Genomic DNA, 14,890 nt, shown 5'->3' on the forward strand with positions numbered 1-14,890 from the left:
CATCACACATTTGCAGCTGCCATTTTGAATTTTGTTTTTGAATCGTCCCCAGATTCCGTAGCTAATGAAAAGTAACTTCCTTTCTTATATTAGCTTACAAAATTGGACACCTACTTTCCTTCTGTATTATTTAAGGCTGATAACCAAAACGAATAATAACCAAGTAATTTTGGCCAATAATCAAAATTAGTAATTTCAGTTTAGGAGGCTGCTAAAATACTTTGTGACCGAGTTATTTTAAAATGAGACCAAGTTATTTTAATACAAGGAAGAAAAAGATTTCCTGCTCACACATACCATATTTGAGGTCGCATTTTAATCAGCGCAGGCTTGTGATAATAACTTTTATATTATATCGCATCTGAAAGAACTGTATTGTTGTTTCCCTTGTGTGCAAATAGAAGCAGGAACCTATTATTTGTGGTCTCACCCAAAGTTTCAGATATCTGTGGTTGATAAATAGGAATTTCATCCATTTTATGAGAGGAAAATAGAGGGTGCATATATCAGAAAAACAGAATAGCCATAGGATGCACAATTTGATTCCCCAATTTCCATAACCTCAAGTTCTTATTTTTCATAATTTCACAATCTGTTATTTTGCACTTCAATGGAACTCCAAAGAATAACAAGAGCTATCTATATATAAATATATTGCTGGTCGTCATATTATTATAAGGCTGTCACTTGAAAAAGGTTGAAATATTCATTTTTTAAAAAAATTGAGGCCAAGAATGGATAGATTTAATGGGCTACAACATGACTGGCTGAAAAATTCTGGGAGTCGAAGTCCACAAGTCTTAAAGTTGCCAAGTTTGGAGACCTCTGGGCTACAGTATTTAATGGGGCTGCCCTAGAGGTCTATCAAGAAAATTCAACTGGTTAAGGTTAAAATAGTTTACAGCCGCAATAATGGGCAAGTTTCGTTGTGCCAATATACTGCGTTATTGATTTACGACCACAAATAGAAAGGGTACTTCTATCGCTAAGCCAGGCAGTCATTAAGTGAATTGTGCCTGATTTTATGACCATGTTTGCCATAATTATTAAGTGAATCACCCAGTCTAAGTGAATTTTGTGATTCAATGAATTTGATTTTTACAATTGCTTATTCAACGAAAGCAAGCAGTACGAATTAAACCGGGGTGATTTTTAGTGGAAATCCTAAGTTGTTACAAAACATCTTTGTTTGTTGATGATGCTTATGTAACTGTGATAATTCATAATCGCCAAGTAAGGGAGGAGACTTCAGCCTATGTGAAAAGGATTTTGGTCGCTCAACAGTGAGACGCTGATGAAACGGGCACAGGATTGTTGTATTTTCTGTGTCGCATGAGAAAAGTCCTTTCCACTTTCTATAGAGGGATGATCAAGAGCATCCTGTCATATTGCATTACTGTCTGGTTTGGAAGCATTCCTGCTTCCGGCAGGAGAGTGGTGAGGACAGCAGAAAAGATCATTGGCAATTCACTCCCTTCTATCCAGGGCATTGAAATGGTTAGATAGGGTCATCGACACAATGAACATGAGTTTGGACAAAGTAGAGAGACAGTGGAGGATGGGGGATGGGATCCGGCACGCTATGGTCCATAATAATGTCATTAGAAACTGGGTGGTGACTTTCTGGTATGACAGGCGAATTTGGGAAGTCACCACTAAAGGAGTACATCAGGTAAGAAAGTTCTGCATTGGGTAACTTGCTCCTCTAACATCAGGAATTCTAGGGGATTTAGGGACTGTTCAGAAGCCTGATGGTTACATGGGCCCACTCGGCGAGACTAAATTGCACAAAAGGGTTCCCAGTGAGAAGATTATTGCATAAAGAAGTCAACATCTGCCTAGTGATGTTTCAGCTAATTCAAATGAATCTCTTTCTCTCTCTCTCTCTCTCTCACCTACAGGATGATTCAGCCGAGTGTGGTGGAGTCTCTGGATTGAGTCCATCACTCTGGTCTATGGTAGGAATCCAGTTTATCCTGCTCTGGATGTTATCTGGCATCAGACCCTGCCAGTTATGACCGTGAGAAACCCCAAACCTAATCTAAACCAACTGAGATCCTGCCAAAACGTTAGCCCACCATTTTCATTCAAGGAAAAAAAGGGGGCCCCATCTGCTCCGGCTGCAGATTCAATGGCGACGCCAGTGACTCGGAAAAAAAAAAAAATCTTCTCGGGGGGAAAGGCGCTCGAAGGCACCCACCGTGGCTGCATGTTGGTGTGTCAGATCTGTTAACACGTGTGTGTGAATGCTTCATCATCCAGGCCATTCAGAACCGAATTCTGTATGCGCTTTTACTGTGGAGTTTCAGGGTTGGGGGTAAAGTCTTCTTTTGTGTGTGTGCTTTTGAAGACTCCGTGTTAAACAAAAAAGGGCTCCCCTTTAAAAGATCACCCCGTTTTCTGTTTGTTTGTTCGAACTCGGTTTTGAGTGGGTTGCACTCCTTAAACATTGGAATGCCCGATTTGTAAAGGAAAGGGGAAAAAATACAACAACAACATTTGCCATTTCCTTCGCCTTCTGGTTTAGAATACCGATTATTTATATGCCTGCTTTCAACTTTCTTTGAATACAAACTCAACTTCATTTCACACCGGTTCGCCGGTGTCGAATCAACCATAAACCAATGCTGTGATTTAGAAACACAGAGACTTCGTCACGACTTCTCTTCCTCCTTCCATAACCATCGCTCCCACTGCCAACTTCAAGCCCATCAATGCAACGGCGTTAGCACACCTGAAAATGTTTCCGAACCCCAGGAATTTAAAATATTCGGGGGGGTTGTTGTAGGGGAAAATTAAAATGATGGTCGGAAGATGGCAACTGGTTTTAAAATAAAAAAGGACTTTTTAAAAAAAAATGGAAAAGAAGAAAGCTAAAACGTTTTTATTTAGGAAGCAGTGGTGGGCTCGATGTCAAAGATCTGGAGAACCTCAAGCGTTGAATTGGACACCGCGAAGACTTTTCACCACGATGTAAAATGCCTTATAAACAGATCATCTTTGTTTTCCGAAAACGAATCAGCTTCCATAACTTCATGAACTGGATGCAAAGTTCTGAAAAAAAGGCGAGCAACCAATGTCAAAATGGAGTAGGTTTTTTTGTTTTTTAAAGGAAAACTTCTCTCTTCATCCCACGATCCGTCCTTCGTTGTGCAAGCTGTTAATAATGTCTGTATGGAACATCCCTGTTTCTCAAAGCACTGTCTTACCGGTTTCTAAGTCCTCCAAAGTTTTCAAGACGCAACGTTTGTGAATACAAATGTCTTTTGTGAATATATTGAACGTTGGTTTCCAAAGGTAATTTTTTGCATGATGACGAAGCTGCTATTTCGTTCAAGATTTCGTTTCGTTTTTCCTAGATTCCCCCCCCCTTTTTTTTTGACAGTAGAGTGTAGTTTATTGAACAGGTTTTGAGTGATTTTTTTTTCCTTTTCCTGTTGTGTGAGAAACCAAATATTGCGGTGTGATGCAATTCAATCTTAAATTATATATTGTTAAACAGATATCTGAATCGACTGTGCAATGTAAAAGCTGAAAAGCGGAGGAGGGTACATTTAATTATCTTCTCAAATGGGGGGGAAAAATGGGTTTTACAAATGAAAACATTCACCTGAATTACTATTTACAGGTCCAACTATAATCAGATTGACAGGCATTTATTTCAGGGTTTAAAATAATAATAATAACTGCTTGTTTCCAGCAAAATTATCCCCAATTATTATGCAGAGTCTTACCTTTTGCTTTACATCACAAATAGCAAAATGGAAAAAAAAAATTGAATGAAAAAAATTGGAAAACCCAAACGAATCCCTATAACATAGAGTGACCCTTGGGTTTGAAATAAAAATACTGATTTAGCCTGAACTCAATCATCAGTCCAGTGAGTAAATGAATTAGCTTGGAGTACAGAACATTGTAGACTGAGAAGAGAATATTTTCATCAAGGACTTTTAAAACTCACCAATGAATGTTTGGCTTTCTTGATATCGCGGAATTCTTCTAAAAACCGCAATTCTTTGTAACGAAAACCCCCATAAAATATCATTGCACTGGCAAGTGACTTCCATCTGATGTTGAACCCAAAGATTTTTGAGGAATTTCTGAGAATGTATTCGTCATACACGAATGGCAGGTTTTTAATTTTTTTTCCCCCTCCTTTGTCCGCTTACATTTATTTTCTGATTTTAGCTGAGCACGCTAGTGAATTTTCTTCATTTCCTCATTTTCACTTTAGCGGATCTAAAACAATTCACTGCGGCCAACTTGGCATGGCGAACTCACCGCGGGATAAGAGTTATATTAATATCGAAGAAAGTGTGGAACAGACGCATTAAAGAAAGGATGCAAAAATGGGAATGACAAAAATTAAAATCATCTTTTAATTATGTTGAATACTTAAACTGAATTGTTGAATTGTCCGATGGTGAGTTCGATGCGGCGAGTTGGCTGCGGCGAGTTATCCCATTCCTCACTTCAGCTTCTTCTAACTTTGTTATTGAAGTTAGAATTAAAGTTACGAGTTAAAGTTATGAGCCGGGGTAGCTCAGTGGTGAGAGTGCAGTACTGCAGGCTATTTCTGGTGACTGGCCGAGATGGCAGTTCAACTCTCACTAGGCTCAAGGTTGACTCAGCCTTTCATCCTTCTGAGATCGGTAAAATGAGGACTCAGATTGTTGGGGGCAAGAGGCTGACTCTGTAAACCACTTAGAGAGAGCTGGAAAAGAATTGTGAAGCTGTATATATTGCTGTTAAGTTCAAGAGATGATTAAAGAAGGAATGATGAAGCGAGGTCTCCTAATTTTTCTACTTTTTAAAAAGTGAGCTTTTGCAGGTGTCCCAATCCTAAAGAAATACTCTTAATAGAATGGAATGAATATAATTCGGATTGCAACTTGATTCTTTTCTAGAAAACTCAGAATGGGCTGGCAACAATCTGAATGACGACTAATGGTAACCAAACGACACAGAAAACCTTAAATCTTTTGTGTGTCTAGTGGTTACATGGATATTTGGCAGTCCAGGTGTGGGAGCTCTACAGTTCACGACAGGCATTTCATACCTTAGTGTAGGAGTCCCCAACCCTTTTGGTTCTGTGGACTACTGGCGGTAACTTCGGCAGAGGGGGGAATGGGTTCAAGCACACAAAATAAATCCTACATGTGTGCAAATGAACCTTCGCACACTCGTGTGCCACTTTGGTGGACCGGTTCCCAATGGGCCACGGCCCAGCAGTTGAGTACCTCTGTCTTAGTGAACATCATGCTTGCCAAAAATTAGTCAGAAATGTGCTATATTTCATTGCTTCTATCCTCATTGTCTCACCGCTTCTGTTCTCATTGAAGATAATTCAGCTTATTTAGCATTAAGGGAGTCAAATCCAGCTTGCTTCTGTTAAAGAGCAGATTGGTTATTTTTATTTATTTATTGGGTTTATTTATTTGTGGTCTTATCCCGCGAGACCACAGTTTATTTATTGAATTGATATAGCTGCCCGTCTCGCGTGTATCTGTCTCAGGGCAGCGCACACGATGAAAAATAAACTGATCGGGAACGGGAGGGCAATTCCTTAAAACTCGGCACTGCAGATCAAGTCACTTGCTTCATTTTTTACTTAACAATAGAGTTTGCCTTAATCGAAATATTGGTCCTCATCCTTAATTTGCAGAATTTTTTTTTAAAGAATCGCTTTCTCTGAGCAACATCGCCAATGAGACTTTCCACCAATTCAATCTGTATTTGGGTAGCTTGTAGCCTCTTCGGATGATTACTTTTTGTTAAAACGTCTTTTCAGGTACTGCTACTAACTACTTCCTGTAAATAATGCTTACAGTTACAATATCTACATCTATTATTATTAATTATTTTTTTTTAAAAAAAATGCCTTAATTAATTCCTAGTCTTTGCAAAGGATAATTTCATGGCAGGTTTCTCCTCTTTCTCTCCAAAGATGGAAAGAATACAGCTTAATTCTTCTTATGGGAACAGGAAGTTGAGTGTTTCAAAGTCAATTCATAAATAAAGGCGTAGCATAAGCATGAACCAGGAATGGTGCGGTGGCCTAGAGGTGGAGCTCTCGCCTCACAATCAGGAGGCTGTGAGTTCAATCCTAGGTAGAGGCAGATATTTCTCTCTCTGGGCACAATGAGAATATATCTGCTGAACAAAAGCTCCTCATTGGAGACAGGAAGGGCATCTGGCCAGTAAACAGTCAGCTCCGTTCAGTTGCCCAGACTCTCAGATTTATGGGGTCATTAAAAAGAGATTATATGTATTAACCAGGAAGCAAGAAGCTTCTACTTAAAGTGGTAAGTCACCATGCTGGAAGAAGCCACAGATATAGGCATAGCTGGAAGATGCAGTGAGGTTCATGTAATATAGGGGGAAGTAGACTTAAAGAGTTTTTTTGTCTTCTTTGCTGCCACCTAGTGGTCAGATGGAGTTCGGCAGCCCAGATCTGGCAGCTTTGCAGACAGAATTCTGTACAGCTGTTAGAAAAACATCAGTATTGCTTACCATGTGAGCAGTTCCTGATCAGCATGTTCCAAGATGACATCGTTAAAACCATATCAGCTTGAATGCATGGATTTCTGCAGGATCAAATTCTATAGGAGAGTTGCAGAAAATCCTTGCCTGAGTAGCTCTGAGTAGCATATTATCCGTGCGTGTGAGCACAGATCCTCATTCTGGCTCATATTGCAACCAAATAAAAACATACAGTAGTGGCCAAAATTGTGGAAACCTTTTTGAGAAAAGTATAGTTTTGAGGTTTGATGGCCAATAACACCACTTTTTTGGGGGAAGTCTCAAGATAATCCTATTCCACTGCTGGAATGGCCTGAGAATAGCCCAGACCTTAACCCAATAGAAAATCCATGGAGCTGACTAAAGAAACTTGTTAGTCAGAAGCAATAAAACCCAGTTAATAGAAGCCATCATTCAATCTTGGTTTCACATGATAACAGCTGCAGAACTAAAAGACTTGGTTCACTCCATGGAAAGACATTGTAAGGCCGTAATTTAGTCTGTTGAGCCTGGATAGCTCAACAGACTAAAAGCCTGTTATTAACATTCAGCTGTCTGCAATTATTGCATGTTCGAATCTTCCCAGGCTCAAGGTTGACTCAGCCTTCCATCCTTTCTAAGGTAGGTAAATTGAGGACCCAGTTTGTGGGGGCAATAAACTGACTTTGTATAAAATATACAAAAGTATGAAGGCTATTGCTTAACGCATTGTAAGCCGCCCTGAGTCTCCGGAGAAGGGCGGCATATAAATCTAATTAAAAAAAAAAATCATGCTAAAGATTACCCAACTAAGCATTAACTGACATGGTGATCATTTTTCTATATCTCGTTTTTTTCTATGGTGATCATTTTTGTAGATCTCATTTTTTTTCTACCTGTCTCACTTTTCTTCTTTATACTGTAACTGCTATTCTAATAGCAAATCCTTCCTAAAAGTTACTGCATTACATTCTTGATTAAGTTATCTTTCCATTGAAATATAATTTTATGGTACTACTCAAAAAAAAAAAAAGTGTTATTAGCTAATTTTAGAAAATACACTTTTCCCAAAAGGTTTTCATAATTTTGGCCACTACCGTAGCATCAGGAAACAAGAAGCTTTTACTTAAAGTGGTAGGACACCCATGCTGAAGGAAACTTTAGCCTAGCACTTAGAAACCTGGACTTGAAGCTTTTTCTCCTGGGATATGTCATATTTGGCTGGAGGAAGAAGTAACTTGAACAACGTTGGCAGAAGAGAGACTCCAGTATAAAGCCTGAACGAAGTTTTAAAGTGTTTTACGAATTCCCTTTCTATTGCTCTAAAGTCATCCCCTTTTTCTACTTGGCCAGAAATATGGTGGAAGTTTTCCTTAAGACTTGGCATACGATGAGCAGCCCTACCTCATTCGTTAAGGATTCCCAATGTCAGAAGTCTCCAAACTATTTAGACCCTGCCACTTATTATTATTTTTTTGGGTTGGGCAAAAAGAAAAGAAGAACGGGATTTCACTTTAAAAAAAAAAAAGTTGGATTTCCCGTAGGAGTGAATTAACCTCTGCAGAATCCAGGTTTTGACCCTAAATTAGAAGCTAATTTTGGAGAAGTGTCTCTGGTCCTAGAAGTTCAGTTTCTCATGGCTTTAGACCTTTTTCTTGCCATATTTAGGAAGCATCTACTTTTGGCCATTTATGACATCAGAGCTCTAATGTCAGAGAGAGAGAGAGAGAGAGAGAAGGTTTCTCTGGGGGCTGAGAGGAAAGATCTGTGGTTGGATATCCCCCTTGCAAGATTGGAGTCCTTTTTCAGAGTTTTCCACCCCTGTGACCCCCAAAATTCTCTCCCAAACATTGTAGGATTGCAGGATAATGGGGTGTTGGCTCTCATCCTTTAGAATTCCCCCTCTGTTTGACCTTCATTCTTCGTATTTAAAAGCAGTGGTGGGATCCTGCCAGTTTAACAATTGGTTCGATGATTGTGTACTTCACTCTGTGTGCGTGCAGTTTTCCGAAAACTTACCTTCCGCGTTACTGCTGGGGAGTAACACAGCTGAGGCACGGCAATCCGTTCTGACGCGTGAATCAGCTGAAAAGATATAGATCAGTAAAGCGCAGGGACGGGTGGACCAACCTGATCATCAGAGCAAACCGGTTGGCTCCCAGCTGATCGTCGGAGCTACCGGTTCGCCCCGAACCAGTAGAATCCCATCCTTGTTTAAGAGTGGGGAAAAAAAGCAAAATTATCTCTTTCACCGGAGTGTTCTACAGTTGACTGATTCTACCTGTCTTCAAAATATCGATACCTATTTAAATTGCGTTGGTTTTGAGGTTAGGTTTCATGCTTTGTGTTGCTGACAATAACTGTTTAAGTCGCTTGCATGGTGATAGAAGCAGAAATAAGGGCATTTCGAGATGAATTTTTTAAAAGAAAGGATGAGCAATTCCAGAAAGAGCTGAGTGTCCATTGGACACATCAACAATTCCTGGTTGCCCTCAAAAGAGATTCAGAAGTGTTCAAAAAACATTTTTTTTTAAATAACCCAAAAGCATTTTGGATACAAAATGGAGTGTTTTGAATTCAAATTGCTGGAGGTTTTCAACAATAAGTTTGGACAACTGTTTGATTGGGGTGATATAAAGTTTCCAGTCTTCAGCAGGAGGTTGAACTAGAAGACCTCCAAGGTTCCTTCCAGCCTTGGAGTCTACGTTCTATGTTCTTCTTCTATTCCAAATGCCTTACACATTATTCATATACAGTCAGCCTCCTGCCCCCCAAAATACGTAATGCCAAATTTTTCAACTCTGCTTTGTTTCACTGAGGTTTTCCCTGTGTCAAATTTGGTTTAGGGTTACATCTAAAAGTGCGCAGAACTAACACGGAAAAATCAGACATTTCTTTGCAAAGTCTGATGTTCTCTTTCCTGAAAGAAATACCTGTTTTTCTGAATGTCAATCAAACGATAAACGTTTTCCTAAAAGTCTTCTCCAAATTTCTGGCTTAGTTACTAGAAGGTCACTGATGTGCCTTTAATAGACATCTGATATTTTCTACATTTGATACATTGAAGTAAAAGTGAGCAAGAAAAAGATATCAAAAAAGAGAATCCGATTAGTTGAGTAACTTTCTGATGGTCCATATTTAACCAGGTTCCCTCTCCTGGTTCAATCCCGCTTTCCCAGAAGTCACAATCTTATCACAACTATTAGCAAAAGTTCCAAGGTGTAACCAGTACAATTCAGTGGCTGCTATCTACAGATCTTGACCTTGAACATGATCTCTGGTGATTCACAGAAGCAGGAGACTTTGACCTACTGAAGGAAGCACAGTTCTGATTTTTTCAGGAGCAGGAGATCGACGAATATTGTGATTTGCTATAGCTCCTTCACCTGATGTAAGACATGCATCTTCTGGTTAAGGGATCTTGAAGAACAGTTATGGGATCTTGAAGATCTCCTGCTGTGGGAGCCAACCACCCCTTCATTTAGTTTGGGTTGGTGTGCATCTACAAATATTCCTTTCTCAGCTTGTCTCATGAAGTCTTTGCAATCCCACCGGCTGACTCGAGAAGACAAATTTTCGACAATGAGACATTTATTCTGTTCTTCCAGGTGGTGCGTTTCTTCTGTTATTTCATGGACGGTGGTTGCTGAAATGATCAGAATGACTCCCTCCACCTCTTCCATCTCTAGAATGGACTGTAGCGCGTTGAGTTGTAACTCTTTTCACATCGCAGAACTTTTTTTCCATCCAATTCATCGAACATATCCTCGACCTCTTCTGGGATCTTCAAACTACACACTTCCTCCCTCCTTTCTGAGTTCATGCCATTCCCTTGTTTTTTTTTTTTTTTTTTTACAACAAATGGTCCATCAGCAGGTCAAGAAATCATGGATGGAAGCTACGTAAGGAGAGGGACAACCTAGAACTAAGGAGAAACTTCCTGATCATTGAAACGACTTGCCTCCAGAAGTTGTGGGTGCTCCATCACTGGAGTTTTTTAAGAAGAGACTGGACAACGATTTGTCTGAAATGGTGTAGGGTTTCCTGCCTGAGCAGGAGGATGGACTAGAAGACCTCCAAGGTCCCTTCCAACTTTGTTATTCTGAGTCCACCAATCCAAAACCTCTCTTCAGATCAATGTCTCTGAGGTGTCCATATCCTTTAAATCAGGGTCCCCAAACTTGGCAGCTTTAAGACTTGTGGACTTTAACTCCCAGAATTCTCCAGCCAGCTGCTGGCTGGAGAATTCTGGGAGTTGAAGCCCACAAGTCTTAAAACTGCCAAGTTTGAAGACCTCTGCAAGAATCTCTCTATGTCTTTCTCTCTTTTGCCTGGATTCAGCCTTCCGATGAATCCACGACAGCCACTTAAGATAGAATTGTCGTTATTAATTGCGAAGTCATGTCCGACCCATTGCGACTCCATGGACCACGTTCCTCCAGGCCTTCCTGTCCTCTATCATCCCCTGGAGTCCATTGAAGCTCACGCCTACTGCTTCAGTGAGTCCATCCAGCCACCTCGTTCTCTGCCGTCCCCTTCTTCTTTTGCCCTCCATCGTTCTAAGATAGAATAGGATTGGTTAAAAAAAGAAAAGTGCAGGCATCAGTCGACAAAGACTGATGTCCTCGCCTCAACTCACACATCTGATATTTCTACAACGTCATCTTCACTCGGAAGAAATCCAGAATGAATACAAATCAAACTTATCCCCTTCACTTCTCACAGAGGTGGAATACATATTAACTGCCATTTTCTGCTGTAACAACTCAGGCTGATTCACCTTCTCCAATTTCCCCAGGGTTGTTGTGGGTTTTTTTAAAAAAATCAATTTTATTATCCCTTTCGATGTTTCTAACGCTTAAGGCTTTCTGCCTGAAACTTGACGAGAAAAACCAGTATTCCTCTCATTTGTAAGTTTTCCTACAGGGTTCCTTTTACTGGCCTCGCTGCACTCAAATACGGTCCCATTTTGAGTGACTTTTGCAACTTAAGTGTTACTTGCTCTTTTGAACTCTTCAGTATTCATTAAAAGGATGCAAAAGGGGGTCCTTTTCTCTTCCGTGGGATCTTAAGTGTGGTAGGAACTGTGTTTCCTTCACATCCTTCTGAGTCAGGGTAGCCTTCTCCAAGTGGAAAGGATTTGGGGCCCTGTGTCCAGGTTTTTCAGCACACAAACTGGTCCTGCCCTTAACATCCTCAGCCTGGTCATCTACACAAATCACATTTTCCGCCTGGCTGGCATCTGCGACAATCCTCTCTTTTTATTGTCCTCTTTGGGGGTGTTGTGTTTCTCTTCAGGGAGGTGAGTCTGAGTCGCTGCAGTTCCCCTGGTCTTCTCTTCTTCTTCTTCTTCTTTTTCTTCTTAAACTTCTCACCGTTCCTCTGCTGTCAGGCATCACTGTTTCCTGGGTTTGGGATCAGAAATGGGCAAGCAGTGAGTTAGCCCTTTAATCCACCCCCCCCCCCTTGTTTAAGACAGGAGACTTTTTCCTACCCTGGTCAAACGATTGTCCGGCCTGTTTTTTGAAACCTTCCAGCAATTGGCATTCAAAACGTCCCGTTTTGAATCCAAAATGCTTTTGTAATTCCCCCACCCCAAAAATAATAATAATAATACTAATCCTCTTTTGCGTTGTGAGGTGAAGCGCCCCATCTTCGTTCATTCTGGAAGCGTTTGAAATTCAAACGCTTCCAAATTCCAAAATGATTGGAAAAAGGTTCGTTTTGCTTTTGAAAGAAGCTGTCCCATTCTGGAGATGGAGCATTTCTAATCTGGGGTATCTCGAATTTGAAATTAGTATCCAGTTGAATGTTTGAAACATGTCCTTAATTGTTTTGTTGTGAGAAGGTTAGCATACCGTCGACCCCTTTAGCAAAGCGGTAGTACTAGCACAAGTCATAGAAATAGTTGGCGAGATAAAATGAATTACTGTATCTTACTCATTGGACATTTCCTTCCTCCTTCCCTCCCTCCCTCCCTCCCTCCCTCCCTCCCTTCTTTTCTTTTCTTTTCTTTTCTTTTCTTTACTTTACTTTTCTTCTTCATCCATCCATCTATCCCTGTCTCCCTCCCTCCCTCCTTCCTCCCTTCACCTTTGTTGACTCTTCCCTCCCTCCCCCTTCCTTCCTTCCTTCCTTCCTTCCTTCCTCTCTTCTCTTCTTTTCTTTTCTTTTCTTTTCTTTTCTTTTCTTACTTTTCTTCTTCCTCCATCCATCCCTCTCTCCCTTCCTTCCTTCACCTTTGTTGACTCTTCCCTCCCTCCCTCTTCCTTCCTTCCTCCCTTCTTTTCTTTTCTTTTCTTTCTTTTCTTCTTCTTCCTCCCTCCCTCCCTCCCTCCTCCCTTCACCTTTGTTGACTCTTACCTCCCTCCCCCTTCCTTCCTTCCTTCCTTCCTTCCTTCCTTCCTTCCTTCCTTCCTTCCTTCCTTCCTTCCTTCCTTCCTTCCTCTCTTCTCTTCTCTTCTCTTCTCTTCTCTTCTCTTCTTTTCTTTTCTTTTCTTTTCTTACTTTTCTTCTTCCTCCATCCATCCCTCTCTCCCTTCCTTCCTTCACCTTTGTTGACTCTTCCCTCCCTCCTTCTTCCTTCCTTCCTCCCTTCTTTTCTTTTCTTTTCTTTTCTTTCTTTTCTTCTTCTTCCTCCCTCCCTCCCTCCCTCCCTCCCTCCCTCCTCCCTTCACCTTTGTTGACTCTTACCTCCCACCTCCCCCTCCCTACCTCCTTCCCTCCTTCCTTTTCTTTTCTCTTTCTTGAGTTTTACTAGACTTGGGTTTAATCATTCCTTCTCATAGTGTAATTGGATTTACTGTTAAAAATAGTTATGCTGTTAAAAGAACAACAACACATGTAACAGAGTTGCTCCTTGTTTTACAACTTCTGGCTATTTCACGGGACGTAGAGAAGTTGGTCCAACCGTTTCCATTTTTATAATAAGCCTGGAATGCTTCTTATCTGACAACTAAATCATCTCTGCTCTGGGTATGTGTGGGGGGGGGGTTTCTTTTGAGAAAAAGCAAAACAGCTGGATGATTAAATGGCTTAGTTCTTTCCTTCTCCCCCTCCATCCCATCTCTCATTGCAACACAACCAGCATTACTGCCAAACCATGAAGTGTGGTCCATATTTGTATCAAGTTTTTAACATGACATATATTTCCCCGAAGTCTGATTGAGAAGGTTTTTAGGCCTTGTTATCTTGAACAATTTTAGTATCATCCCTTTCGATGTTTTTTGAGGCTTTTTCTTGCTGAAACTTGACGAGAAAAATCAGTATTGCTGTCGTTTGTAAGTTTTCTTACGGGATTTCTTTTACTGGCCTTGCTGCGCTCAAAATACGCAGTGCCCCATTTTAAGTGACCTTCGCAACCTAAGTGTTACTTGCTCTTTTGAAGTCTGCAGTATTCGTTAAAAGGGACGCAAAACCCTCCATGGGATTTTCAGCGTGGTGGGAACCCATCCTCCTCCACGTCCTTCTGAGTCAAGGTGGCCGTCCCCAGGCTGAAAGGATTTTGGGTCCTCTGTCCAGGTGTTTCAGCACACAAACTGGTCCTGCCCTTAACATCTGGTTGGTCACCATGGAAATCTTCTAAAAGACTCCATGGATCAGATGTAAGCATGGTTTTTTTTTTAAAAAAAGAACGACAGCTGCGTAACAGTCTTCAAAATGGGGGTCTTGAACCCTCTGTGTGTGTGAGAGAGGCTTTCTCCACTCTAAATTCACGGAATGGACATGGCAGGAAGGATGAGGCAATTGTTGAGATGTCCCTTCAAGATGCTGAGCTTATTATCTTCCTTGGTTCCACCAAAGGCGTCCCTCTGTCGTGGTTTCTTTCCTCTGAATTATAAGCTTTCTGCTGAATGTATTGACATAATTCCAAGCAAGGGATACGATTTCGAACTCCTGGGGTCAAATTCCGAAAGGAAAATTCCGAAGGAAAATTAAAGAAAGGGGGCGGGGCCTCGGGAAGCCAAAGGATTGGTATCATCTAGAAGCCACGGTGATATTGTATGTTGTTCTGGTGTCATAGTGCAAATGATGGAGATTTCATAACTGACATCGTTTTCACCACCAGGCCCGTCCCTCACCCCTTGTGGGGTGTGGGGAGGGGAGAGACCCATGAGAGAGAAAAAAAATGACCTTGGGTCTGAATTGACACCATTTGTGTAGCTGTTACTTGGAGTCCGTCCTCTGCGTTTTGCAAAATTGAAGGAGAACGATACAAATTCAAATGTCGATGATCTAGAATTCCTCCTTTGGTTTGTATTTGGGACAATTGTTCTCCAGAAAGGACAGGCCCCTTAATACCATTCCTTAAAACAGGGTCCTATCTGTGGGTTGCTACTCCCCACCCCACACGTTGTCATATTGCATTGTTTAATATTGTTAATATCAG

General features: G+C 41.0%; 1 protein-coding gene across 4 annotated transcripts in view; it reads left to right on the forward strand.

Moving 5' to 3' along the window:
* The window catches only part of CACNA2D1 (calcium voltage-gated channel auxiliary subunit alpha2delta 1), a 125,340-nt gene that overhangs the window by 91,294 nt on the left and 19,156 nt on the right, over window positions 1–14,890 (forward strand). For 2 of the 4 annotated variants that reach the window (XM_070947419.1, XM_070947418.1), the window contains one exon: window positions 1,902–1,958. In XM_070947419.1, coding sequence (XP_070803520.1) covers window positions 1,902–1,958 — 57 coding nt within the window. Of the gene's footprint in view, window positions 1–1,901; window positions 13,143–14,890 lie in introns of those variants that run through there. The other 2 variants (XM_070947420.1, XM_070947421.1) reach the window with 1 other exon arrangement.

This window comes from Pituophis catenifer, unplaced genomic scaffold (assembly GCF_029215685.1).
Source record: "Pituophis catenifer annectens isolate HBS135680 unplaced genomic scaffold, rPitCat1.0.hap2 SCAF_7, whole genome shotgun sequence".
In the NCBI taxonomy this organism is placed as follows: Eukaryota; Metazoa; Chordata; class Lepidosauria; order Squamata; family Colubridae; genus Pituophis; species Pituophis catenifer.